The sequence below is a fragment of the Natator depressus genome, chromosome 13, assembly GCF_965152275.1.
Source record: "Natator depressus isolate rNatDep1 chromosome 13, rNatDep2.hap1, whole genome shotgun sequence".
NCBI lineage: Eukaryota > Metazoa > Chordata > Testudines > Cheloniidae > Natator > Natator depressus.
In genome coordinates this window covers 1,151,074-1,179,020 of record NC_134246.1, presented here as the reverse complement: position 1 = coordinate 1,179,020, position 27,947 = coordinate 1,151,074, and the positions used below count along the sequence as shown (strand labels likewise).

The 27,947-nt window shown below is 57.0% G+C and overlaps 1 protein-coding gene across 1 annotated transcript; it reads right to left on the bottom strand.

Moving 5' to 3' along the window:
• Positions 1–65: 65 nt before the first annotated feature.
• On the bottom strand, positions 66–14,961 carry LOC141997641 (uncharacterized). Its single transcript, XM_074970068.1, has 5 exons — positions 14,739–14,961; positions 3,645–3,773; positions 3,141–3,317; positions 1,488–1,655; positions 66–1,256 (listed from the first exon to the last, which is right to left on the bottom strand). Exons 1-5 carry the CDS (start codon positions 14,959–14,961, stop codon positions 1,246–1,248), a joined length of 708 nt encoding a protein of 235 aa, XP_074826169.1. The 3' UTR covers positions 66–1,245.
• Between the last annotated feature and the right edge of the window lie 12,986 nt (positions 14,962–27,947).

Genomic DNA, 27,947 nt, shown 5'->3' with positions numbered 1-27,947 from the left:
ACCTCGAGAAATACTTGCTAGCGCTATTTCAGTGAAGAAGCACCAGACCCCATCCGGAGGGGACGGGGTGATGACAGTTTATTTTTATTCTAGTGGTAGGCGAAGGCTCCCCCGGGATCAGGGCCCTTGTGCTGGGTGCTGTGCAAACGCATAAGAGACAGCCCCTGACACAGGGAGCTCACGCGCCACCCAGGCAAGACAGGGGTGGCAGGGAAATAGAAGCAGAGACCTACCCAGAGTTGCAGTGCAGAGGTTAGAACCCAAGTCTCCTGGCTGCCAGCCCAGTGCCTTATCCTACCCACGTTGCCTCTTCCTGTAGCTGGGTGGGTGTCTGAACAGGGCAGGCCCAGCAGATCGAAATGGGTGGTTCTGACACGAAGGTTGAGACGGAAGAGTAGTAGCATCGCCAGTTAAAAGAACTAAAAACTCATGAGACTGTCCAAAGTAGGAAGTGCTGGGTCTCGTTCTTTGTCGGCTGGGGCTGTTGCTCATGGGGCTATGTTTTCAGGCTTTTCTGCACAGCTGTTGTTTTAAATGAAGCTGAGATTCTCGTGCTCCCCTGACTCCAGGAGCTGGGGCTTCAAGGAGAACACATGCTGGCACGAGAGTTAGGGTAGCGAAGGGCACAGAGCAGCAGGCTGGGAGGAAGGGGATCATGCTTGGCCTGTCACACACTGGGGCCTTGGCAGGGGACCCTGCTGCCCATATGCCAGGGCTGTGCACTCCCACTACCCAATGTGCCCTGGAGTCCCAAATGCCCCCCCACCCCCTCCAATAGGGAAGCAGGGGCAGAGTCTGCACTCCAGCCAGAGTTGTGTGCACAGCTCCCTCCTCTCCCAAGGGCAGGAGTGACAAGACCTACTTCTGTTTGAAAAGGGTCAGTCCTTGTATTTAACCCCTCGGACCCTCACGAGGTCCCAGGGAAAGGGGCGTTTGGCTGATAGCAGCCCCTGCCTCCCAGCGCCGCGCTCCGTGCTGAGCGTTAACACGCAACACACACGTCCATGGCTACAGAACGGCAGCGGGGCTGGGCCAGCTCGGGGGCCGCGGGAGCTGGCTCTGCACCTGGGAGACAATGCAACCGCCTCCAGCCAAACCCTGCTGCAGAGGGTCCGGGGGAGCAAAGGTCCGGGCTTCCCAGGCAGGGAGTCGTTTCCCTCAGAAAGGGACAGGAATTGTGCCCGGGAAGACAGGCACCAGCCAGGAACAGCAGCTTCCTCTTCGGCTCCCCCATGCCGGCCAGGGCTAGGCAGTGCCTGCGACAGAAAGGCAATGCGGTCAGGCCCAGGGCGTGCCCACGGCACCTCTCCTTCCCAGCTCCCTCCACAGATGGCCTTTCCCCCATCACTGCTTGGGGGCGGTCCCCCCTCTCTCCCAGACTTGGGGGCCTGCCGCCATCCTGGGCGCAGAGTCCTGCCCTGAGAGGCCCAGGTCCCAAGCCAGCCCTGGGCTCCGCCCCGTGGCGCTGGGCCGCCCGCTCCATTTACCGGGCGGCCTGCAAGCCTGCAGACATTCCTCCTTTGTCTCAAAGTTGTTCCTGTTGCCGCCGCAGCCGCCGTACACAAACTCCTCGCAGGCCTGGCTGGACCAGTTGTAGAAGAAGCGAGGGAACCTGGCCTTGCAATAGCCGCACACCGAGGGCAGGTGGCAGAGATCTGCAGAGCAAAGGGTTGGGGGGCTGTGAGAGGCAAAGGGGGAGGCTCTAACTGCCTCTGCCCCCTAAGGCCCCAGGCACCGGGGCGCTGCTCTCAGAGGGGCCTGCAAAGTGGGGCGGGGGTGGAGGGCAGCAGAGCCGTTCTCTTGCATACGCCCCTCGTCCCGTCACCTGGCATCAGACCCATCCTGCCCCCCACTGCCCCACTGCCCAGTTCGGCTACCCCAGGCCTCCTGCCAAAGGTCAGGGCCAGCCCCACCAGGGAACTCCGAGCCCAGGCGCGGGCTGGCTGCAATGCACGTCTCTGCCCGTTAGCGCAAAGGTGTGATGTGCTGGGAAGCCAGGGGCCGTGCCCACTGCTGGGGTGAGCGTTACAGGCGGAGTGGCAATGGGCACGTTGCTAATGCCCCGGCCCGTTCACCAGGGACCCCAGGCAGAGGGCAGCGGGAGCTGGAGGCTGGAGCGAGTTAATGAATTGGTAGCAGGACCCGTCGGACAGGCTCGTCCCAGCCGGGGAGGGACCAGGGCTTCTCAGAGAAGCCACTTCCCAGGCATAAGCGTCACCCCACAGGCCATAGGGAACCATGGGACCCTCCACCCCCACCCCTGGGAGCGAGGGTGGATCAGACGCAGCCTTGGCTATGGGGAGGCCGCATGAGGCCCCTAGAGCCAGAGAGCGTCACGCCTCAGAATGGCCCAGCGGCCACGGACCTACGGCTGCAGGGAAACATCTTTGAGATTCACCCCCCACCCCAAACCGCTCAGGCTGGGCTGCTCGCCGGCTCCAAATCATGGGGCAAGCCCAGCTCCAGGCACCCTCTGCACAGCAAGCAGCCAGTGCCTCCAGCACGTCTACACAGGCGACCCACTGAGGGGAGCAACGGTGCAGACTGGGGTGCAGGCAGGGCTCAGGTACATAAGTCCATCAGAACGGCCAGACTGGGTCAGCGCAAAGGCCCATCTAGCCCCGTGTCCTGTCTGCCGACCGCGGCCAGGGCCAGGTGCCCCAGAGGGAAGGAACAGAGCAGGGAATCACCAAGTGATCCATCCCCTGTCGCCCATTCCCAGCTCCTGGCAAACAGAGGCCAGAGACCCCATCCCTGCCCTGCACCTGCCATCCGGCCATGCTCTGAGCCACTCCAGAGGATCCCGCACTGTGCTGTGCCCGCAGCAGTGCACCTCTGAGCGGCGGCATGTAGCCGGCTAGAGCAGCCCCGCTGGCTCTGCCAGGGGACGCGGATGGTGGAATCAGGGCTCCCCCGGGTCGGGGTGGCACAGTCTCAGCCCTGTGCTTGGAGGAGGAGGAAGCTGTGTCTCACCCCGCCCAGCAGCAGCCCCCCTACTGCCCTCGTGGGCCTAGTGCCCAGCGCCGTCTCTGCCCGTCGGGCTGGGCACTCTGCTCTGGGGGACCGGCCCAGGCCCTGGCTGTTCCTGAGGGGCAGGCTCATTCCCAGCTAGTGAGGCGCAGGGGCCAGGACCCCCGTACCTGTCACTGCCATCTGGCAGGTGTAGCCGCACTCGTCCGGGCAGCACTTGTCGCTCCGGGGGCAGTCGCCGTCGGTGCAGCAGGTGGAGCAGGTGTTGTTCTCCAGGCAGGCACTGCAGTTCTTCCCATCAAACACCCCCCCCACCGGGGCCACCTTGTAGCAGTAACCAGCCTTAACTGCAAAGAGAGACGGGTCAGCGCGCACTGACCGGGGGCTGCAGAGATCCACAACTCCACCCTGCACGGGAGTGGGGGGGCTGGGCACATGGGGGGGATCCCCAGATGGGTCTCAGGTCGGGTTTGGCTAGGCACTGCCCCCCCTCCCCAGGCACATCCACTGTCTGCCCCTCGTCCTGCACAGCCCATGGGCGGGCAGGTCCCACGAGAATCCAGCCCCCATCGCCGCTCCCATCCTTGGGGGCGGGGGAGTTCGTCCCAGGGCTGGACGCCCCAAGGTGCCGCACCTGTGTGCTGGCCCGGCAGGTGCCCGCTCTCAGCACTCACCAGGTGCTGCAGTCGACCTGTCTCCCCGGGACGCAGCGGGCAGCTCGGCCCACAGCGAGAGCAGGGCCGCAAGGAGCACAATGCCAGCCAACTTCATGGTGCTGAGATGCTGGGTCTCGATCCTCAGGGCTGAGGCAGGGCAGATTTAAGCTGTCTGGCAAGCGGGGCTGGTGCCGCAGAGGGAGGGGCCGGCTCCCAGGTGGCCTGTCCGGACCTGTCGGAATCTGACTCCAGCTTATTCCATTCCACTGTAAGTGGTCCCAGGTACCCGCCCTGCCCAGCCAAGCCTGGCGCGGTCACCTGGGGAGAGCAGGCAAGGGGAGGAGCCAGCTGGTGGCATAGGTAAGACAAGGCTCTTCCTGCGAACTGGCTCGTCACTGTGCTGAGCCGCATGGCTGGGCCGTATGTCACCAGGGCCACTGGGGAGGGCAGGAACATGCCCTGGCCAGCGGCAGAGCACCCCGGCTATCTCCTGAGACCCTGTGCACCACGCCCCAGGGGACGGGCCCAGCAGATGGTCCAACCCCAGGTCAGGGGGGCCAGCAGCCAAACTGGCAACCATCAGCAATGGTTTGGGCCCAAGACTCTGCCTCACTAACAAAATGGTGATGCCCCCCCCTTCCTCCCCCCGGCTGGGCAGAGAGGAGAACAGGCTGCCAGGGCAGGAGGGGACGGGGCCCCCAGCACTCCCTGAAAAGTGCAGGGGTTGATATTGACCAAGCAGCAAAGGGACACGCTGGGAGACCGCAGGAGACTGGAGCCTGGGATTCTACTTCGGCTCCAAGAAAATCTATGTAAAGAAGCTGATTTGGTGCAGGGCTGATCTTCAGGTGTTCAGACCCCTGGGGAGGGAGGGCTGGGGGCAGGCAGTCCACCGCTTTACTAGCAGACACCTAGCTCAATTGAAAGGGAGTAACACTCAACGAGTTTATTCTACAGCACTCCGTCGGGCAAGAGTCCCGGACAGAACACGGGGACCAGCTCCATCAACCCACCCGAAACCACAAGCCGGCTCTCCTCAGCAGTATCCCAGCCCCATGTACAGAGCCCGGCGCCGCAGCTCAGCCGGGCTCCTGGGATCTCCCACGTACAAGGAGCAGCCCTGGCGCCACCCTTCATTCCCACCCACACGCTCACATGCCTGCGTGGGAGGCTTTAATGTGCTTTGTGCATTTCAGCTTCCTGGCTGCAGGGAGGGAGAGCAAAACAGGTGAAGGACAAGATCCAGGCCGGCAGCCTCCTCCCCTCTGGAGCCTGGGACTCAAATATTCCCAGGGGCTCGGTCCCATCCTCACCCCCCGTATTTTCTTTTCACCTGAGCCCAGGGTAGACCTCTGCTTCAGGGAGGTGGCATGGCCACCAGCCTCTCCCTCGCCTCCAGTCTCTCTGGACCTGGAGCAAGCAGAGGGAGGGTTCCCTGTGTCCATCTCCTTCCCCGCCAGGGCTTGCCCAGCTATGCATGGTTCCTCCCAGAGAGCAGCTGTGTCACTGACACTGTGGGGAGGGGTCCCAGCCAGTCATTCAGCCTCCCACACACCCCCAGAAATAAATAGCTCACAACTAACATGGGCGAGGCAGAACCTGGTACTGACTGAGGATAGTTTTAACTGTGTTTGTTTAAAGGTGCGGGCCCTGAGAATTGCCCAACCAGCAGCACAGGTGATGCATGAACAAAGCATTCAAACATTTCCCTGGACAGTCCCCGGGAGAGAGAAAGAGCGTACATGCCTCCGGTGTCTGTGCCCATAGGTTGCTGGTGCAATCTTCCTATTTGCGCTCACAACTGCACACCGAAACTGATCGCAAACACAGGCTCCAAGGGTCACCCGTGCCCAACGCCTGTGGGAGGCACTGAGTCAGGTGCAGATGGGCCAGGGGATGTCACACATTGGTGCAATAATAATTATAACCGATACAAGAAAATGGTTAGTTGCACTCCGCGTACCTAACCTGTGGAACTCACTGCCACAAGATAGCACTGAGGCCAAGAGCTTAGTAGGATTCACAGAAGGGTTGAAGTATGTCTGTGGTTAATGAAAATATCCAGGGTTACATTCACTAGGGTTAGGTACAAACCCTCATTTCACGCTGTAAGCCAGCCACTGGCTGCCAGGGGCTAGGAAGAACATTGCCTGGCTTGTTGCTGCATAACAGCCCACTGCAGGGTTTCCACCACCTGCCTCTGATCAGCTGGGTCCAGCCACTCTGACATATGGGGCTAGCAGGTGGAGTAGAAAGAGAGCCTGAGACATAAGCCCTTGTTGCAGAGGCCCGATGTGAGGCCTGAGGCCTGGGCTAAAGACGTGGTCAAAGTTTTGCTGATATAAAGCAAAGTCAAGCTGTGAACGAGAGGCAGGCCCGGCTCACAGAACCTGGCAAGCACAGGGCTGATATTGCAGAAACACACGTTCCTACAAGGTGCTGGGCACAGAGCACTCGCGCCAACACATTCCAGAAGGGTGGTACCAGAACACCCCGAGCCCAAGCGTGGTACAAACACATCCAGAAGGCAGTGAGAACACCCTGACCCCTTGTCATAAATATAAAGGGAAGGGTAACCACCTTTCTGTATACAGGGCTAGAAAATCCCTCCTGGCCAGAGGCAACCTCCTGTTACCTGTGAAGGGTTAAGAAGCTCAACTAACCTGGCTGGCACCTGACCCAAAGGACCAATAAGGGAACAAGACACTTTCAAATCTTGGGGGGGGAAAGGCTTTTGTTTGTGCTCGTTGTTTACGGGGTTGTTCTCTCTTGGGACTGAGAGAGGCCAGACAGAAATCCATCTTCTCCAACCCATCCTGATCCAAGTCTCCAATATTGCAACCAGTATAAGTAAGCCAGGCAAGGCGGATCAGTTTATCTTTTGTTTTATGTGAATTTTCCCTGTGTTAAGAGGGAGGTTTATTCCTGTTTTCTGTAACTGTAAGGTTTTGCCCAGAGGGGGATTCTCTGTGTTTTGAATCTGAATACCCTGTAAGGTATTTTCCATCCTGATTTTACAGAGGTGATTCTTTTACCTTTTCTTTAATTAAAATTCTTCTTTTAGGAACCTGATTGATTTTTCATTGTTCTTAAGATCCACGGGTTTGAGTCTGTGTTCACCTGTACAAATTGGTGAGGATTATTATCAACCCTTCCCCAGGAAAGGGGGTGTAGGGCTTGGGGGGATATTTTGGGGGAAGACGTCTCCAAGTGGGCTCTTTCCCTGTTCTTTGTTTAAAACACTTGGTGGTGGCAGCATACGGTTCAAGGCCAAGGCAAAGTTTGTACCTTAGGAAAGTTTTTAACCTAAGCGGGTAAGAATAAGTGTAGGGGGTCTTTCATGCGGGTCCCCACATCTGTACCCTAGAGTTCAGAGTGGGGAAGGAACCCTGACACCCCTCCTAAAGGGAAGGTCAGGAGGACAGTATAATCGATAAATATGTTTTGATCGAACCAACATGTACAAGGTAATGGGTGGTAACAACCCACGTCCGGGCAGTAACTACCGCTGTCAGAGGTGCACCACGTAACTTGTTTGTATTGGTGTATAAAATGGAGTCTCAAAGGGAGTGTCTCTGTCCAGCCTAGGCGGGAATGGAAAGCGCCCCCGTTCACTGAGCTGTGTCCATTGTCACGGGTATCCATGGGCTAGTGTAAGGAGACACTGATCTGGGGAGCTAGGACCGTGCTTCATCAACAATAAACCTGGCCAGGTGCCTTCGTACCTTAATGGATCTTGGGGTCGTTGGGCGGTTAAATCGAGGTCTGCTGTGCCAGAAACCTGCACAGCGCTGGGACGACACACAGAGAGAACACACACACAGCCGAACAAGTAACTCCAGAGGGTTACAGGTCCACCTGGCAGTTTCTGTAGTCCTAACTCCCCTATAAACTACCGTGAGGCAGTGCTCAGACACGGCACTGAGGGGCGTGGTGTAAATACCTAGCAAGGGAGAGAAAAAGACCTGCCGTGTCACTAAGCTAGGCCCATCCCAGTGGGGCTCGTCTCCAGAATTCCTACATTTCAAAGGGGGAAATGGCTGCCCGCTGGTGAGAGCCGAAGATTCGATCTGGACTGGGCTGGACAAGTGCCACCTGTTGGAAAGATCTGCAGAGCTCACTTGTGGTGGGTGCCTTGTAAGTCATGCATCACCCCAGACCTGTGGCAAAGCCTCCATGGCCTCTCCCGCGTGCCAAGCCACAGGCATGCTGGGCCACAGGGCTGGGGAAGCCGCCCTCCCTCCCTGATGCTGTTCACTTTATTGTGTCGTACCCAGTGGTGACCCGGGCCCAGCCGGGCAGTGATAACAGTGGGGGTTGTCTCGGGAAGGCATGAGCCCACTCAGCCTGGCCATGGGGCGCCCTCCTGAACTAGTAAACAGAGCTCCTGGCTCAGCTGGATTCCTGCTCCTGCGAGGCGGAGAGGGCTCCCAACAGCCTGGGTTCGCCTGGAGCCGCCACCGGCAGCAGCTCTGCAGGAACGCAAGCGCCCCTGCCCCCTGGAGCAGGCACAGCCCAGAGGAGAGAGGGTGTCACAGGGACCCCGGGCGATGCTCTGGACCTGCTCCCTGTGAAGCCAGGCAGGACTCTGGTGGGGTCTCCTCTCTGAGAGCAGCCTGTCTGCAGGGCAAGGAGCTCACACGGTTTCCACCTTCCTGGGTCTGACCTCGGAGCATTCAGCCTCCTCTGCCCCTCCATGCGCTTCCCACAGCGAGTCCGCCCAGGCGGGGTCCTGGGGAAGCCAGAGGGTCCTGCCCCCAACTTCGCAGTCAGATGTGACTCTCAGCCAGCCAGTAAAACAGAGGTTTATTAGATGACAGGAACATGGTCTAAAACAGAGCTTGTAGGTGCAGAGAACAGGACCCCTCAGCTGGGTCCGTTTCGGGGGTCAGTGAGCCAGACAACCACATCTGCACTTCACTCCTCCTCCCCAGCCAGCCCCAATACTGAAACTTTCTCCAGCCCCTCCTCCTCTGGGCTTTGTCCCTTTCCCGGGCCAGGAGGTCACCAGATTCCTTTGTTCTCCAACCCTTTAGCTCTCACCTTGCAGGGGGGAAGGGCCAGGCCATCAGTTGCCAGGAAATAGGGTGTCGGCCATTCTCTTGTGTCCAGACCCCTCCACACACCTGCCCTCTAGGGCTCTGCAACGATCATACACCCTTATCCCACCACCTAGATAATTAAGAACTGCGTAGGGGAAACTGAGGCACCCCCACACTATTCAGAGGAAACATTAAGAACAGTCCCGCTTCGTCACATCTCTCCCCGCTTCGAGACCGAACTGAGCGGGGTAAATTTAGCCGGTGATCTTGGGAAGTTCGAACCCACCAACGTTCCCATGAATGCCCCAGCATCTCTCCCATTCCTTGGTGGGAGTTACACCAGACCCTTCCAGTTTCTCGCCCTCCCTTAGGTCGGGGGTGGTCGATGGCACTCGCATGCCGCATGTGGGAAGGTTTATGCGGCCCGTGCCCTTTGGCCACCCCAACACCCCTGGGGTTCAAACTGGGATCGTGTCTTCTCCCAGTGCTCCAGTCTGGAGGGCTGTGATTCGGGCTCTCTGGGTAAAGAGCCCCCATCTTAACCTGGGCCACCCTCTGTCTCTGTCACCAGCAGCTCGGCATCAGCCCCGCACCCAGCCCTGTGTCTGAGGCGTCGGTGACACTGAAAAGGGCTTGGCACTGTCCGAGTTTACCAGATTTACCACTCCCTGGATTACAGCCTCCTTCAACGCACAGAGAGCCCTCTGGCACTGCTCGGTCCAGACCAGCTCGTCCGGCTTCTCCTTCTTACATAGCTCAGTGATGGGGGCAGCTAGGGAGCTCAGGTGGGGTACAAACCTCCAGTAGTACCCCGCCATCCCAAAAGAGCCCTGGACCTGTTTCTTGGTCTGGAGAACAGGCCACTCTCTGATTATCTCCACCTTATACTTTCCAGCTTTTACCATCAGTCCTGCCTCCTTGAGGCAGCCCAGCACCCTCTTCACCTGGGATACAGACTGTTAACTTACAGAATCAGCATGGAGACATTCCTTTCTCAACAACCTTGTCTCCCCAACAAGCTGGCCAAACACAGCCACTTGGTTATCGGACTGTTTAACTTTCTGAACAGCTTTCACTCCATCTGAGACCTTGTCAAAGCTATCCACACTGGATCCTTCAACAGGACAGTCAGTGGCTTCAGTCACAACAGAAAATTTCCGGCTGTTAGGAACTGAAACTTTTTCTTGATTAAATCACTTTCACACCCTTCAGTTCCAGTAAACTGCTTGCAAAGACTCCATGAGGATTCCTTTCCCGAGGGGCTTTTCTATGCAACAATTCACCCCTCACAGAAATTCTGCTCTTACCCTCTTCACCTAGGGCTTGCTCTAGAGGAACACTTTCCTGAGCAACAACAGACACTTTTTGGGTCTCCCTTACATCCAGAATCACCTCTGGCCCATCCGGCAGATTCCTACACAATCCCCTTTCAGGCAAACTCACAGACTTCCTAGAGAAAACATCAGAAGCATTCTCCTTCCCTTTGCCACACACAAGTTCAGGAATCTTTTCCTTCTTGCCACAGATTTCCACACCCTCAGTAGATAACACAATCACATCACCTTCCTGCTCTCCTTGTGCCCTGGCTAGGATCTCACCCTGATTAGACAGAGTTGCGACACCCTTTCCCAACAACACACTAGCAACAGGCAAAATACAAGCACCAGAATTGTCTGGTCTCTGGGATTTTACATAGACACTATCTGGGTGTGACCTAGTTACAGGGCCATTCTCCCAAGCAGACCCAAACTTAGGACCCTTCCCTTCCTGGGCTTTAGGTGAATCCAGGACCAACTCTGAGACAACTGCACTATCCTCAACCATCACAGGCTGAAAGGCCCCTTCTGTCTGCTGCACAGACAAAGAAGAGCCGGACACACTTTCTCCTTTCCCAGACACACAGCTTGGGATCTCTTTCCCCTTGTCCCAGCACACAGGGCTGTTCACAGACACCTGCTTGGAGATCAGGGTAGCTCCCTCCACAGGCAAGTCAATACCTCTGACAGGCACAGGCACGTTTCCTTCACTGTCCCAATTCTCCACCCAGCTAACAGGTAAGGTCCAGGGACACTCATCTTCCACTCTCCTCGCCTTCCCACCCTGCTGACTAGACACAGGCATCAACTCACAAGGCTGCCTAGGCGCATCCAGACTTCCCTTACCAAGCACCTTCCACTCCCAACAGATAAACTGCTGCTCTTCTCACTACCCTGAGCTACTTCCAGCAAATCACGGTTACCCTTCTCAGGTTCCCTTTTACAAGCTGTGCTCTCAAAGCTCTGTTTTCCTTCCCTTACCAACCTCTGCTTCCACAAGGAACTAGATGTTAAATTCACTGAGAGACGACAAGTCCTATCCAAAGTGTCTAGAGATGAGAGTAGACCTGCCATCCCCTGCATTCTCGAGAGATTAACTACCCAGCTGTTCTGCTCTGCAGACTCAGCTCCCCAGTCTTCCCTCTCGCTGGCTGGGCCTGGGGTCACAGCCCCGCTGAGCCCTGTCCCTTGTCGCTCCCTCCCTGCCGTGGGATCACTTCCCAGCAGCGCCTCTGAGCAAGGCAAACCTGGTTGGCAGCCGACCTGCCCTGCCTGTGGGTCCCCCACTTAGCTGGGGTCTCAGCTCCCCCCATGCTCAGCGCTGCCCTTACTGTCCCAGTGGGGCTAGGCAGCAAGCTCTCCGCTCTCCTTACAGCATCAGAGCCAGCGGGAGCCCCCTCTCCGGTGTGCAGGGGGTCAGGGAACATCTCTCTGTCCCACCCAGCTCCAGGGGTCTGCTTACAGGCAGGCAGGTAGCCTGAGCCTAGCAGCTCCTCCCCCCCTGCCAGCCAGGTCATCTGCATTTTCACTGACCATTTCCCTCTCCACCGATTGGTTCCCTAGATTCAAATTCAAATCCTTGGCCATTACAGGAGCAGGGCCTGGATCCTGTCCCAAAGAGACACAGTCACCTCCCAACAGGGTCTCACAGCTGATATCCTGGAGCACCCCAACAACCAGCCAGCCCCACCCCTCCGGTGTCTACACAGGGATCTGGGCCACAAGCAGAGTGAGGGGCTTCACCCCTGGGACCCTCACCCAGCTCACACAGCCCCTCAGCCTCTGAGGCTGCACCAGCCAGGGCCTGACAACAATTCTCTCTGTCCCAGGATCTCGTCACCCCAGGAATGTCTCCCCATTGACCATCACCTTCCGCTCCCACTGGGGGTCTGAGGGGCCTGACGCCAGGAAACTCCACACAGACATACAGGTTGGGATCAGGAGTGGGAGCCTGTCCACCTCCCCACCCATCTGGCTGATGGTGTCTATGGTCTTGGGACCCAGCAAGGGAGCGAGACACCGGGGCTTTTCCGCAGGGTCCCCCTGGTTCAAATCTCCAGCCTGCTCAAAGGCAGTGAGGTGGGCATCCACATCCCCCCCCCTCGTTAACCAGGGGCAGCAATTTAGTAACGAGGTTCCCTGTGGAACTGGCACCCCGGGGTCTATCCCCACTCACCCCTGGGGGGTCCCCTAGGCCTCTCCGCTCCCCCACCGCCAGTTCATGCTGCTGCTGCTTCTGCAGCTCTTTCTCGGGCTCCCGCTGTCTCTCACAGTCCTCTTGCTCTCTCAGACTCAGCTCCAATCCCGTCCATCTCCGATCCCCGGATGGGGAACCCGATCGTGAAGACCCTCGTCTGGTTGGGGACAGGAGTCTTGGGGATGCCTGGCTCCCACTCCAGCTGCTCCCAGATCCTGCTATAGCCCCATTTGGGTCAGGAATCTGTTCCTTGGAGCGGTCATCCTCCTCCAGCTGCACGATTAACTGTGCTTTGGTGAACTTTCCAATGCTCAACCCACCCTCCCTTTCTGCACAGGGTTACAATGTCCTTCTTAAGGAGACGGTGATAGGCCATCACTCCGCTCTTCCCAAGTTGTTGTGGACTCACAGGCCTGTGTGCTCTCAGCTCCCCACGGTTTCCAGGGAGAACCCCTAGTGCACCAGTCCTTCTCGAGGTCACCACCTCTTTGCCAGGGTCGAGCTGCAGACTCCTCCGCCCTGGGACCGCTCACTGCAATCCCCAGGGGACCCTGTTACTGCCAAAATCCTTCTGTCTCCCAGGGCCAAGCTGCAGGCTCCTCTGCCCCCGAGACTGCTTACCACAGTCCTCAGGGGGAACCCATTACTGCACAGTCCTTCTCACTGGTCACACACTCCCAGGGGTTAACCGTCCCCCGAAACCTCTCCTCTCTGAGCCTTCAGCACACCTGGTCCTCGTCAATCCCTCTTCGTTTTACTGCTCCCCAGACACTTACTGCAGGAAGCGCCATCCACGGGGTGCAGTACATCCCACCTCTGCCACCACTTGTCACAGAGTCCCCGGGTGATGCTCTGGAACTGCTCCCTATGAAGCCAGGCAGGACTCTGGGGAAGTCTCCTTTCTGTGAGCAGACTGTCTGCAGGACACACAACTCACACAGCTTCCACCTTCCTGGGTCTGACCTTGGAGCATTCAGCATCCTCTGCCCCTCCGTGCACTTCCCACAGCGAGTCCGCCCAGGCGGGGTCCTGGGGAAGCCAGAGGATCCTGCACCCCAACTCCGCAGTCAGACGGGACTCTCAGCCAGCCAGTAAAACAGAAGGTTTATTAGACGACAGGAACATGGTCTAAAACAGAGCTTGTAGGTGCAGAGAACAGGACCCCTCAGCCGGGTCCATTTTGGGGGGCAGTGAGCCAGAAAACCCCATCTGCAGTTCACTCCTTGTCCCCAGCCAGCCCCAAACTGAAACTCTCTCCAGCCCCCACTCCTCTGGGCTTTGTCCCTTTCCTGGGCCAGGAGGGCACCTGATTCCTTTGTTCTCCAACCCGTTAGCTCTCACCTTGCAGGGGGGAAGGGCCCAGGCCACCTGTTGCCAGGAAACAGGGTGTCGGCCATTCTCTGTGTCCAGATCCCTGCACACACCTGCCCTCTAGGGCTCTGCAACAATCACGCACCCTTATCCCACCACCTAGATACTTAAGAACTGCACAGGGGAAACTGAGGCACCCCCACAATATTCAGAGGAAACGTTAAGAACAGTCCCATTTCGTCACAGAGGGAGCAAAGGGAAAGAATGGTGCCAGCGCAGGGGCCGGGAGGCTGCTGCCGGTGCAGGGGCCGGGAGGCGATTCCCACTTTCACATCCTCTCCTGACCAACCTCCAGCTCTACGGGGATCAGCCTGACTCCATGGGGCTGCTAGGAGCCTGGATTTACACTCTTGCCTGCGGGGGGACGCATGCGGAGATGGTGGGCTGGGCTCCTGGCAGCCAAGCAGGAGCTGGGTGAGGGCGAGCCATGCCACCTCCTCCCGTGGCACCAGGGACCCGCCACAGGTGGAAATGGCAGGAGCTGGGAGTGTCACGAATCCCCTGGGAAAGCAACAAGATGGGGAGGGAGGGGCTGCAGCGCCAGCGGGAAGGCAGGACCCTTCTCCAGAGGAGCCCGAACCAGCCTGAACCCTCAGCTGAACTGTCCCCACCCGGCCTGGGGGAGGCTGTTTGTCGCCCCAGAGAGCCTGGGCCCCACACCCCAGAGCACAGGCCCAACCCCCCAGCAGGGGAGTGGAAGCCATTCACGATGTGGGCCCTGTCAGTGAGGGTTCGGGGCTGTGTCTCTGCCTCGCTGATCGCTGGAGATGCCCCTCCCCGGATGCAGGGACAGGCTGGGTTAGTGCCCCACTGATGTGACAGGTGGGGTGGGGTCTCCCCTCCCCAGGGACTCCTGCTCCCCGGCAGCTGAGCGGGGCTGTCATAGGAGAACTCCTGACCTGGCCCCAACAGGCTGCCACTAGCAGCTCCAGGGAGCAGGCAAGTCACAGCTTCCCTTGCAAACTCGCCGAGGGAATCTGGCTCCTCGGCCCAGAGCTCAGGGTCCCCAGCAGGGCTCCGGGGCCTAGCACTGTCCCTGCTGGAGCTTGCCCTGGGGCCTGCCCAGGCCAGGGAGATCGGGGGTCTGTTTGGATCTGCACGGCGTTGGCACGCTCAGGCGTTGGGCAGGGAGCTCCTGCAGGCGCCCAGCCTAATTACCGCCAAGAGCAGAGCAGAGATCCCATACCCGGACCGCGCACAGGCTGGGCATGGAGCCCCAGTGCCATTCTCCAGCACCGGGAGCAAGGCATGGACCTTCTTGCTGGGCACTGCAGGGCGGTTCTCCAGCAATTCCTCCTGGAGCCCAGAGCCCTCGCAACAGGAGCTTTCTCCTGCGCCGGCTCTGCCGTCAGCTGGGCGGCCTCCTGCTCCGTATACGGCACGTTGCTAAGCACCCGCCTGGCGTCCATTTTGTTCCAGAGCCCCGTGCAGATGCACACACGCTGTGCGCTCGTGTGACCCGCGCCTGCTGGGTGTGGCGTGCTGTCCCCCTTGAGCGGTCTCTAGAGATTGATGAGTGCTGCAGCCTTGGCTAAGACCCATGTGGCTTTGAGGTCCCAGGTTCGATGCCCGGGGTCTGTCGGCGTTACAGTCGCTCCCGGCCCATATCCCTTTTCCCTTCCTTGTCTTGCTGTTCTCAACGTCTTGCCTGAAAGGGCCCGTTTGCTCCTCGTGTCTGGAGACACCCAACGGTCTGCACCCCAGGAGCTTCCAGCTCGCTCCCCAGTAGGGGTGTCTGGTGGGTGGGAGGTTTCAGAGAAGCAGCCGTGTTAGTCTGTATTCGCAAAAAGAAAAGGAGGACTTGTGGCACCTTAGAAACTAACCCATTTATTTGAGCATAAGCGTTCGTGAGCTACAGCTCACTTGCTCAAATAAATGCTCAAATAAATGGGTTAGTCTCTAAGGTGCCACAAGTACTCCTTTTCTTTTTGATGGGTGAGAGCGGTTGGGAATGGCACTGCTATCCGCACCCGGTGCAAAGGACATGCCACAGAGCTGCTGGCTAGGGCAGGAAAGGGAAGGGGCGTGCGGCCTCAGCAGGTTTGTGAGTCTCTGTCCTGTGCCCCCTTCGGACCACGCAGCACAGCGTGCCCTAACCCCACCTGTGAGCCCGACATGAGAGCCACCTCCGCTCCCAGCTGGCTGCAGTTGTGAACACCCTGGGCACGCTCATCTACTGCCCCAGTGGACGGGCCAGAGAGAAAAGGGGGGAAGGGGGCACGTGCAGGTGAGAAAATGCCCCTCTGGGAAATCAGCTGCCTGCACCTTTCGGGACGCCATCTGCTAGGCAGCGGGGCATTGTCCTTCCTGTGCCGTTGGGGGGGTCTGTACCCTGCCCCTTGCTGGAATTACCAAAGCCCAGGGGAAAGCTGGGGGGGGTGGGGGAGGGGGCTGGTTCGTCCGTCAAATGCTCATTTTTCAGATTAGGCCATTTCTAGCCGGCTGCTGCCCAGTCACCTGCAGCGGGAGGCCGTGTGTTTCTGGGTGGCCTGCATGAATTTCTTGGCAGCTCTGACAAGCCAGCTATTCCCGTGTTGCTTCAAGTTTTCTGCTTTCGTTGCTCCGGGGTATGGCCATGTGGAACGATGGTCAAACAGGCACCTAGAGCACCAGCCAGATATACCTGGGCATGGTGTGCACTGAATCTGCATCAGCACATGCAAACCAGCGGGAAACTGCGTCGCCAGGCAGGGGAATATTGTCCCCGGAGCAGAGCACTCAGGGAGCCGCTTCCAGGCAGCGCAGCAGAGGCCTGAGCCAGGGAGCAGTGGTTCTAATCCCAGCTCAGTACTTGACTCTTTGGGCGACCTGGGTGTAGGATTGGGTACTCGCCGGCTGTCCCGCCTGGTGTCACTGAGGCTTCCAGGGTATTGCCTAGGTGAGATTGCTCACCTGTCATAGAATCATAGAAGATTAGGGTTGGAAGGGACCTCAGGAGGTCATCCAGTCCAACCCCCTGCTCAAAGCAGGACCAATCCCCAACTAAATCATCCTAGCCAGGGCTTTGTCAAGCTGGGCCTTAAAAACCTCTAAAGAAGGAGATTCCACCACCTCCCTAGGGAACACATTCCAGTGCTTCACCACCCTCCTAGTGAAATAGTGTTTCCTAATATCCAACCTAAATCTCCCCCACTGCAACTTGAGACCATTACTCCTTGTTCTGTCATCTGGTACCACTGAGAACAGCCGAGCTCCATCCTCTCTGGAACCCCCCTTCAGGTAGTTGAAGGCTTCTATCAAATCCCCCCTCACTCTTCTCTTCTGCAGACTAAATAACCCCAGTTCCCTCAGCCTCTCCTCGTAAGTCATGTGCCCCAGCCCCCTGATCCTTTTCATTGTCCTCCGCTGGACTCTCTCCAATTTGTCCACATCCCTTCTGTCTCATAGCTCTGCACCAGCCCCAGCCCCATGGGCTTTTCCCTCATCGCTCAGGAGTTTGTAGAGAATGAAAAATGCAGCCCTTAAGTTTGCTAGAGAAATCACCATCTTCCTTATGGCATCGTTAACCCTTAGCTCCCTGTAGACAAGTGCATTGGCCTGCTGCAGCACTGAAAATGAATATTCCTACTTCCCAGCTGTTTAATTTGCCTACCCCCAAGCCCCACTAATCGAATCCAAACACACCCTCAAGCTCCGCAGGCTTTTCCTAGACTCTTCAGGTGTTCAGACCCTGCTGTGGGACTGTGGGTAAATCCTTTTCTGACAGGCTGTCCTCCTTCAGGAGGTGGGCCAATAGGAAAGGCAGCCAATCAGAGCTGTTGCACATGGGCTGGCAAATGTGTGGCATCTGGCATGGCACTTGCAGCTTCACCTGCCCCATCACATGTGTGTCAGGGCTACAGAGAACAGGTGTATTTTGAATGATTAACAGCTACTGATTTCTCTGGCCCTGAGAGACTTTGAAAAGCTTCCCACCTCTGCTTACCCCAAAATAGAATTCCCCTAGGGAGTAAAGACAATAAGAAAATAGTTCGTATCATGTCAGACACTAAGTACCCACAGATCAGCCAGGATCAGAAGTTCTACTCCTCAAGAATAAACTAAAGTGGCTAAAAGAGACCTGTCAATCACCTAGGCATGAATCTCCCATAATTTTCATATGGATAAAACCTCTTTCTTCTCCCAAGCTAGCTGAAAAGAATCCCAAGTAGCCAAGCACAGGTTGGTACTAAAGAACTGAGAGTTGATGATCATAAGTGAGTGTAATTAGAAATCTTGGTAATTAGCATTGTTCCTTTATGTAACTGCTGAGCCTCACCCCTAGTCTGTGATAACTGCTGGCCAGACGGTAGAGGGCTAACACTGCCTGGACTCGGTCAAAGGGGTTCTCCTACTAGAGATATTGCCTATCACACTAATCCTACCAGCAGGCTTCTTCTGTTAGATTTCAGCTTTAAAATCTAACTGGCTCCTCCACAAAGACATAAAAATTGACGCCCTTTCTCGCTTACCCTGCCCCACCCCACGGGGACTCAGGCACCCAGCCGGGCTGTGGGCAGGCTCAGGGATCCCCCATTCCTTCACCAGCCGCTGCATTGCCAGGATTCAGACAAAAGCCAGGGGCCCCTCTGAATCCACACCCCCTGCTCACCCTATGGGAGCGCTGGCAAAGAGGAGGGGCCAGGGGCAGAATAAGGGTGGCCACCCTAGGCCTCCTGCCCCCCTGCATCCTCCACCCCTGCCTCTCTCTCTCAGTGCCCCAGACCGTGAGCTCTTGTCCCCTCCCCTCTGCCTGGGGGCCGACAAGGAAGATTCAGGCAGTACTCTCTCTGCGGGGGGCACCTCCATGGGGCTGCAAATGCCAGGCTGCTGGTTGGGGGGCCTGGGCCCCATGCAGGCTGAGCTCCCCCTCCCAGCACATACCAGGCAGGACCGTCCTGGCCTTCACAACCTCTTCCTTACCTCCTCCCCCAGCCTGGGCAGGGGGGACACGGTGAAGAGCCTCAGGTGCTGGCCAGCCCCCCGCAGGCCTGGGGCAGGGGGCCAAGTGGCCTGGGGGGCTGAGGAGGAGCACAGCAGGGACAGGGAGCCCAGACCAGGGAGGGGCCAGGCCCAGGGCCCAGAAGCACACGTGGCTCAAAAGCAATGGGGGCACTGGCGGGGGGGGGGCAGAGCCAATGGTTTGTGGTTTGGGGGAATCAGTTGTTGTGGATTGGCTATCATGGGAGACAGCGACCGTCTTTACTGGGGCAGGCCTTCGGCCAGGCACGAAGGCTGTAGGGACACCCTGGCCGTCTTGGCTGAGGTCACTTGGTGGCTTCAGTCCGACCGAGAGTCACGACACCTAACACGCTGTTGTCACGATCTGTAGCTAAAAGGTGGCGTGTGAGACATCCCTGGAAAACGAATACCTCACCGCTTGTTAATACTCTTGTGTGAGGGGTGCGCGGGCTGGGCACAATGAATTATGGTCTAATCGAATGGTTTTGGCAAGCAGTGCACACAGCCAGTCTGCCCAGACCAGTGGTTCTCAACCTATTTATCATTGTGGGCCACAGGTTGAGAACCACAGTGCCCCCCCCCCGAAACCTCCCACAGTCCCCTATGCCCAGCACCCCCTGCCCAGAGACTCCTCTACAGACTGTGGCCAGGAGCGGAGCCTGAAACCTGGGAGTGCTGCAGCCCCCCCACAAATCCCTAGTTCCCAGGGCCTCCCAGCCCCTCACTGCCCAGAGCACCCCCTCTCCCCACAAACCCGCCCAGGGACCCACTCTCCTTCACCCTGCCCCCCCCCAGCACTCACCAGCCCCCAGCGAGCAGAAGCACTCTGGCAGGCTGCCAGACGCTGCCTCCCCCTCAGACAGCCCCACCCCCCTTCAGATCAGAGTGGCAAATTTTGAATATTTTTCAGCACACAGTTGGGCCCCAGGCAGGCACAGACAATGAAGGGCTAATTAGAAAGTAAGCAATGCTAGCAAGCTAACAGGTGGGGTAGAGGACAGTGTAGCATCTACACACCAGTAGGAGAGAGAAACTTTGTCTGGGCTACAAAGACAGCGTGCCTGAACCTGAAACGACAAGCGGTCAAACCAACTGAGCGCCCCCAACGTTAGTGTGGTAGAAAAGTGTGTCGAGGAAGGACTGTTATGAAAGCTCGTGACAGGCTGGTAATTAAAACCATTGTGAAATGCCTGCACTGGCACCATATGAGGAATCATGGCTACTCACTGGTATGATTAGAAGTTGTTTAAACCAGGCGGGTCTGGGGAGTTGATAAACAGGCTCTCTCCCAGCCAGCAGGGAAGGCAGTCTGTCTGCACTGAAACCAAGCAAGGTGTAAGCAAAATGGGAGGCAATTTACATACAAAGCAGCAGGGTCCTTCAGCCAAGGGGGTTTAAAGTCTCTGGGAACTGATTATATAGGTGAGAAACCTGCTTAGGCAAAGATCTTTCACCTAGGAAGACAAGAGAAACCAGCCCCTTGCACTGCGGTGGAAGGTCCTGATGGAGAGTCAGCCATGGCTAGAAAGGAAAAGGTGGTAAGAAATCTACCTTGAACCAAGGCTGATGCTTGCTGAGTTAAGGCTTCTCCACTAGACAGCTTATTTTTACTGTCTCTTTGTAACTTTATTCCTTCTCCACAGTATCCTTTCCCCTGTGTCCTTTGTTAATACATTTGTTTTAGTTTTACAGGAAACCAGCTCAGTGCTGTGCTTGAAGGGAAACCAGCTCAGTGCTGTGCACCATCCCCACTCCCTGCTGGGGGAATCCATCCCAGAGCTGCTCTCTCGCTGGGCTCCCGGGGGCATTAAATCTGCAGTCACAAGTCAATACAAAACTCAATTGCATCCATGGACAAAACATCAACAAGCTGGGATCTGGGGGCAGATGCTGCAGATTGGTACCTGCAACCTGGGGTTAATTCTCTTAGTTCTCCAGGCTTGCCAGCGTTTGGGGTGTGGAAGTTGGGCTGCTTCTCTCGACAAACATCCCCTACTGCAGGTGTCTTCATGGGGAAGGGCTCCCAGCAACCTTCAACTCTCCCTCTGGCCTCGTCACTGGGTGCTGCAGGGCCCGTTCTTTCCCTGGCATCTCCCCGATTCTGTCTGTTTGGGTCTTGAGGACCTGAGTCAGGATGAAGCCAACAGATTCTACAGAATTTGCTTTAAAACAATATATAGAATGGAGCAGTGATTCTGTAACCCGTCTGCCAGGTGCAGCCAGCAGCATCCAGGGCTGGGTTCACTATCTAGGGGTTCCTTTCCATCGATGCAACACAGAACCATCTGGAGCCCCCACCCAGTAATCTGGAACAATTACACACCATCCCCTGGGCACCTCTGCGAGGCAATACTTCCCCACTCACAAGCACAGAGTCTGAGTGTAGAAAAGAAACTTTTAATAAAAGGAGGGAAGTAACTCGGCATTAATTTGGGGAAAGACCGCAAACAGGGCTCATAAACATAAACCATGAGCAAAAGACCCACACCCAAGTATGTTGGGCAGTGTCCTTTTCCCCTCAGGTTCTTAACAACCCAAAAGTCCCTTTAACGTGCCCGACCCTTCTCTGCACCCCACTCACAGTTGCTGTCCTTGGTCAGTGCAGCCCCAGAGTTCAGAGGTGAATCTGCAGAGTTCCCACCCTGGGGGGCAGGGGTGTAAAGAGGCACCTTATTCGCTCCGCTGCTCGGATACTCGCTCACCATGCCAATCCACCAGCCGCCCTGCCGGCCGCTCACTGCGCCTCTCTGCCAGCCACCCTGCTGGCCTCTTGTTCCCCAGCCGACTGCCAGTCACCTGCCTTTCGGCTTTGACCTCTGCATGTCAGTCTCTTGGTAATTTTCAGCTCTTTTCCAGCTGGGCAGAAACACGGCCCCATCTCATGTGATTTCAGCTCTCGGTAATTTTTAGCTCTTAGCAAGCAGGGCAGAAACCCAGTCCTACCACAACAGATCTCAGCTCTGACTGAGCATTTAAAATAACAAAGGCTTCTAATGGAGCCTATTTAGTTCTTTCTTTGAATGGGGGTCGGGGCGGGGGGAAACAGGTTAAACCAGTCCAGGGAGAACACTTTGAGGATGGTCCCCACCTCCTGGCTGGGACGCCCGTCCTCTCCCCTCTTACTTTCCCAGGACTCTGGCATTCGAACCCCTGGCTTAACAAGGTCCTTTCAGCTGAGGGTGACCCCCTCATTTGGAACAGGTTAAGCCCAGTCCTGCTTCCCTGTATTCATACAATAATGCCAACAACATTGGTAACATCATTTCACTCCCCCTGCATTCAGTAAAGTGATTTGTAACTCTGCACCAGCCAAAGTGGATCACTGTGAGCAACACAGCTCTAGCTGCTGGATATCTAGGAAGAATAGGTGAAGTGAGCGGTAGCTCACGAAAGCTTATGCTCAGATAAACTTGTTAGTCTCTAAGGTGCCAAAAGTTCTCCTTTTGTTTTTGCGAATACAGACTAACATGGCTGCTACTCTGAAACCTGTAAATACAGTTTGCTCCAGAAGTCTCTCCCCCTCCCAGCCAGCTGTCTGGGGAGAATTCATTCCCTTCATTTAGACCCTTACAATTGTGATGACTTTTGTATACTTCTGAACCATCCTGTAGGCTTCTATCATAGGAGTAAAATTATTTAGGAAACTCAACTGACTGGGGAAAGCCCGACACTATTTCTGTAGGATTCCCGCCTGGGAGACATGTCTTCCTGTCTGCCCCTTTCCTTGGACTAGGGGAAGTTCTGCATTTCCCATGTTCCCTGGACTGTGAACCACTCATGAACCTCTGTGTCACAGGCTCCCAAGTGCTGCCTCAGCCCATCGGACCCTGTGCACTCATCTCTAGGGGCCTTGCCTGACCCCCTGGGGCCTAGAATCAGATACCTTCCCCAGAGGCCCAGCCCTAGTGCTCATGTGTGGGGGAGGATCCACACACTGTCCTGGAATGGGGCAGATTCATTTATTTAAGGACTGGTGCTGCTTTCCTCAGCAGCACAGGATTGGGCTTATATACTGCACACTCGGGTCTGCCAGCATCACAGGGACAACTGCCTCGCCTGAGGAGGGACAGTAGATGAAGCCGATGGAACCAAGTTTAAACATCTCATTGTTGACTGGCCGCCTCTTCTTACAGCTTCCTTGTTTTCATGGCCGTGCTCCCCTGCCCACTAGCAGAAGGGTGAGTGAGGAATGAGGCTCCCCCCTACGCCAACCTGTTCCCAGCATATGGCAGCATTATTCCACCCACTCAGCCATTTCAGAATGAAACCACACCTCACGCTGGCAGGATTTGCATACATTGCACACTCGTCCTCCAGGTCAGACAGCCAGGCCGGTAACTAGGGCACCGAGTTTCATCGGGCAGGATTTCAGCATGGCCACTGCTCTGAGCTCAGACAAGCCCCCATCACGAGTGACGTGTAACAACTGCTCTGCTCTGGGGAGCTTGAGCTGCTCCCCAGCCCACGGCTGACGTGTGAGTGCAGCGCGCGCTTGCCCTGGGCAGATCCACGCCTGGCTGCTCCCAAGAGAACCTCTAGCAGGAAGTGAACAGAGAGAGAAACCTCTGCAGATTTGCCCTGTGGCTGCGACAGTGTCCGGTTAGTGGCGCTATTGCTGGGGAGACGGGTCTAGGAGCCTGGCACTAAGGAGGCACTTCCCAAACGTCCAGCCCAGCTTCTCAGGGACTTAGAATTGTTCGGGAAAATCCACATCTGGCTTGAAACGTCTCCTGCCTGTTCCCAGCTTGGTGGGGAATTTGGGGTAAAATTCCACTGGGCTGGTTTCTCGGGTCTGTCCCCTGCCGTGTCTGAGCTATGCCTCTGGGCAGTACAGGGCTTTAGCTCGGCTTCCAACTTTGTTCAGATTTTTTTCTACACTGATGATTTCAGCCTCCTCATCAGACAAAAACCACCCGCGGGTGGCGTTAAGGTTGAGAGCAGGTGGCCATCTCTTCCAGGCAAGAACCACACAGGGATGCAGTTTTCCCCAACCCCCGCATTAGAACCCCAGGACATTCAGAATCAAGGTCACATGTGACTAATCCAGCCATGCTGCAGTAAGAGAGGCCCCCAGCTTTCTATGAGACACTTGCCAAGTCCCTGATTTTTGAGGCAGGGTGAAGGGAGATCACACGCCCTGGTGCTCCTCAGCTGCAAAGGAGACGTGCCACAGGGCGTGGATGGAAGCTCAGGGAGGGCAGTGCTGCCTCCCCACCCAGTCCCATCCATGAGAAGGAGGGGCCAAGAGATCCCGGGAAGGGGCAGGGCATTCCCAGAAAGAACAGGAATTAGCCCTTCACCCAGTGGGGGCAGCCTGGGGGTTACCGGCCACGGCTGAGCCCGGGGGCATGGACTGAAGCGGGCTGTGAAGGAGGCAGCGTGTGTGGCTCCAGTCTGTGAGCTGGGAGCAATTGCAACCCCAGGCTGCAGGGGAGGGGGGCTCTTCCCTCTGCAGCCCCAGCCCCAGACAGGGCAGAGTTTCAAACCTGGCTCGGCTCAGTTCCGGGCACTCAGACCCGGCTCCTGGCTGCACCAGGGGGTCTGGGGCATCTTCCTCCCCCTGGGGCGCCAGGCCAAGCTGCTGCTTGTGTCTGGTGAGGGGGAGGGAGGCGGGTACAGAGTGGAGCAGCCTCCCCACCTGTCAGACCATTCCCATCTGACCACACAGGGTGCGGCCCTCTCCACAAGCTGCCTCGGCTCCCTGCATGGCCGGTTTTCTCCCTGCCACGCCCTGGGGTCCCTATTCCATTGCCATGGTCCAAGGGGACTCTTGTGACCAGGCCCCGGTGCGGCTGCCCTGCCGTGGAGGGACGACTTGGGGTTCACACCCTTTTGGACAGCCTGGTGTCACGGAGTGCCCGGGCGATGCTCTGGAACTGCTCCCCATGAAGCCAGTCAGGACTCTGGGGCAGTCGCCTTCCGGTGAGCAGCCTGTCCGCAGGGCAAACAGCTCACACGGCTTCCACCTTCCTGGGTCTGACCTCGGAGCATTCAGCATCCTCTGCCCCTCCGTGTGCTTCCCACAGCGAGACCGCTCAGGCGGGGCTCCTGGGGAAGCCAGAGGGTCCTGCACCCCAACTTCGCAGTCAGACGGGACTCTCAGCCAGCCAGTAAAACAGAGGTTTATTAGACGACAGGAACATGGTCTAAAACAGAGCTTGCAGGTGCAGAGAACAGGACCCCTCAGCTGGGTCCATTTTGGGGGGCAGTGAGCCAGACAACCACGTCTGCCCTTCACTCCATGTCCTAGCCAGCCCCAAACTGAAACTCCCTCCAGCCCCCCCTCCTCTGGGCTTTGTTCCTTTCCCAGGCCAGGAGGTCACCTGATTCCTTTGTTCTCCAACCCTTTAGCTCTCACCTTGCAGGGGGGAAGGGTCCAGGCCATCAGTTGCCAGGAAACAGGGTGTCGGCCATTCTCTGTGTCCAGACCCCTGCACACACCTGCCCTCTAGGGCTCTGCAGTGATCATACACCCTTACCCCACCACCTAGATACTTAAGAACTGCATAAGGGAAATTGAGGCACCCCCACAATATTCGGAGGAACCATTAAGAACAGTCCCACTTCGTCACATCTCTCCCCCCTTCGAGATCGAACTGAGCGGGGTCACTTTAGGCGGTGACCTGGGGAAGTTCGAAGCCACCAACGTTCCCATGGATGCCCCAGCGTCTCTGCCATTCCTTGGTAGGAGTTACACCAGGCCCTTCCAGTTTCACGCCCTCCCTTAGGTCGGGGGTGGTCGATAGCACTCGCAGGCCGCATGTGGGAAGGTTTCTGCGGCCCGCCCTTTGGCCACCCCAAAACCCCAGGGGGTCAAACTTGGATTGGGTCTTCTCCCCAACAAGCTGGCCAAACACAGCCACTTGGTTATAGGACTGTTTAAGTTTCTTAACAGCTTTCACTCCATCTGAGACCTTCTCAAAGCTATCCACACTGGGTCTTTCAACAGGACAGTCAGTGGATCCATTCACAACAGAAAATTTCTGGCTGTTAGGAACTGAAACTTTCTTGATTAAATCACTTTCACACCCTTCAGTTGCAGTAAACTGCTTGCAAAGACTCCATGAGGATTCCTTTCCCTAGGGCTTTTCTATGCAACAATTCACCCCTCCCAGAAATTCTGCTCTTACCCTCTTTACCTAGGGCTTGCTCTAGAGGAACACATTCCTGAGCAACAACAGACTCTTTCTGGGTCTCCCTTACATCCAGAATTACCTATGGCCCGTCCGGTGGATTCCTACACAATCCCCTTTCAGGCAAACTGACAGACTTCCTAGATAAATGGTCAGAAGCCTTCTCCTTCCCTTTGCCACACACAAGTTCAGGAATCTTTTCCTTCTTGCTACAGGTTTCCACACCCTCCATAGGTAACACAATCACATCACCTTCACGCTCTCCTTGTGCCCTGGCTAGGATCTCACCCTGATTAGACAGAGTTGCGACACCCTTTCCCAACCACACACGAGCAACAGGCAAAATACAAGCACCAGAATTGTCTGGTCTCTGGGATTTTACATAGACACTAACTGGATGCGACCTAGTTACAGGGCCATTCTCCTGAGCAGACACAAACTTAGGACCCTTCCCTTCCTGGGCTTTAGCTGAATCCAGAACCAACTCTGAGTCAACTGCAGTACCCTCAACCATCACAGGCTGCAAGGCCCCTTCTGTCTGCTCCACAGACCAAGAAGAGCCGGACACACTTTCTCCTTTACCAGACACACAGCTTGGGATCTCTTTCCCCTTGTCCCAGCACACAAGGCTGGTCACAGACACCTGCTTGGAGATCAGGGTAGCTCCCTCCACAGGCAAGTCAATACCTCTGACAGGCACAGGCACGTTTCCTTCACTGTCCCAATTCTCCACCCAGCTAACAGGTAAGGTCCAGGGACACTCATCTTCCACTCTCCTCGCCTTCCCACCCTGCTGACTGGACAAAGCCATCAGATCACAAGGCTGCCTAGGCTCATCCAAACTTTCCTTACCAAGCACCTTGCCACTCCCCACAGATCCCCTCCCCTGCCTGTGTCTCCCCCCACTCAGCTGGGGTCTCAGCTCCCCCTGTGCTCAGCGCTGCCCTTGCTGTGCCAGTGGGGGTAGGCAGCGAGCTCGCTGCTTTCCTCACTGCATCAGAGCCAGCGTGAGCCCCCTCTCCGGAGTGCAAGGGCGCAGGGAGCATCTCTCTGTCCCACCCAGCCCCAGGGGTCTGCTTACAGGCAGGCAGGTAGCCTGAGCCTAGCGGCTCCTCCCTGCTGCCAGCCAGGTCATCTGCATTTTCACTGACCATTTCCCTCTCCACTGATTGGTTCCCTGGATTCAAATTCAAACCCTTGGCCGTTACAGGAGCAGGGCCTGGATCCTGTCCCAAAGAGACACAGTTGCCCCACAACAGGGTCTCGCAGCTGGTGTCCTGGAGCACCCCAAAAACCAGCCAGCCCCACCCCTCCTGGGTCTGCACAGGGATCTGGGCCATAGGCAGGGCGAGGGGCTTCGTCCCTGGGACCCTCACCCAGCTCACACAGCCCCTCAACCTCTGAGGCTGCACCACCCAGGGCCTGACAACAGTTCTCTCTGTCCCAGGATCTCGCCACCCCGGGAATGTCTCCCCATTGACCATCACCTTCCGCTCCCACTGGGGGTCCGAGGGGCCTGGCCCCAGGAAACTCCACACAGATATATAGGTTGGGGTCAGGAGTGGGAGCCTGTCCACCTCCCCACCCATCTGGCTGACGGAGTCTATGGCCTTGGGACCCAGCAAGGGAGCTAGACACCGGGGCTTTTCCGCAGGGTCCCCCTGGTTCAAATCTCCAGCCTGCTCAAAGGCAGTGAGGTGGGCATCCACATCCCCCCCCTCCTTAACCAGGGGCAGCAATTTAGTCTCGAGGTTCCCTGCGGAACTGGCCCCCCGGGGTCTATCCCCACTCACCCCGGGGAGGTCCCCTAGGCCTCTCCGCTCCCCCACCGCCAGTTCATGCTGCTGCTGCTTCTGCAGCTCTTTCTCGGGCTCTCGCTGTCTCTCACAGTCCTCTTGCTCTCTCGGACTCAGCTCCAATCCCGTCCATCTCCGATCCCCGGATGGGGAACCCGATCGTGAAGACCCTCGTCTGGTCAGGGACAGGAGTCTTGGCGATGCCTGGCTACCACTCCAGCTGCTCCCAGATCCTGCTATAGCCCCATTTGGGGTCAGGAATCTGTCCCTTAGAGCGGTCATCCTCCTCCAGCTGCACGATTAACTGTGCTTTGGTGAACTTTCCAATGCTCAACCCTCTCTTTCTGCACAGGGTTACAATGTCCTTCTTAAGGAGACGGTGACAGACCATCACTCCACTCTTCCCAAGTTGTTGTGGACTCACAGGCCTGTGTGCTCGCAGCTCCCCACGGTTTCCAGGGAGAACCCCTAGTGTGCCAGCCCTTCTCGAGGTCACCACCTCTTTGCCAGGGTCGAGCTGCAGAC

What these genes read in the sequence shown, in the direction of transcription:
- LOC141997641 (XM_074970068.1), bottom strand. Translation starts at nt 14,961, where the DNA reads ATGGACGCCAGGCGGGTGCTTAGCAACGTGCCGTATACGGAGCAGGAG. An exon ending in CCAGCCTGTGCGCGGTCCGG is followed by an intron (nt 3,774 to 14,738) that starts GTATGGGATCTC and finishes GCCCTGCCTCAG; the next exon opens with CCCTGAGGATCGAGACCCAG. An exon ending in CTGCCAGATGGCAGTGACAG is followed by an intron (nt 1,656 to 3,140) that starts GTACGGGGGTCC and finishes TTTGCTCTGCAG; the next exon opens with ATCTCTGCCACCTGCCCTCG.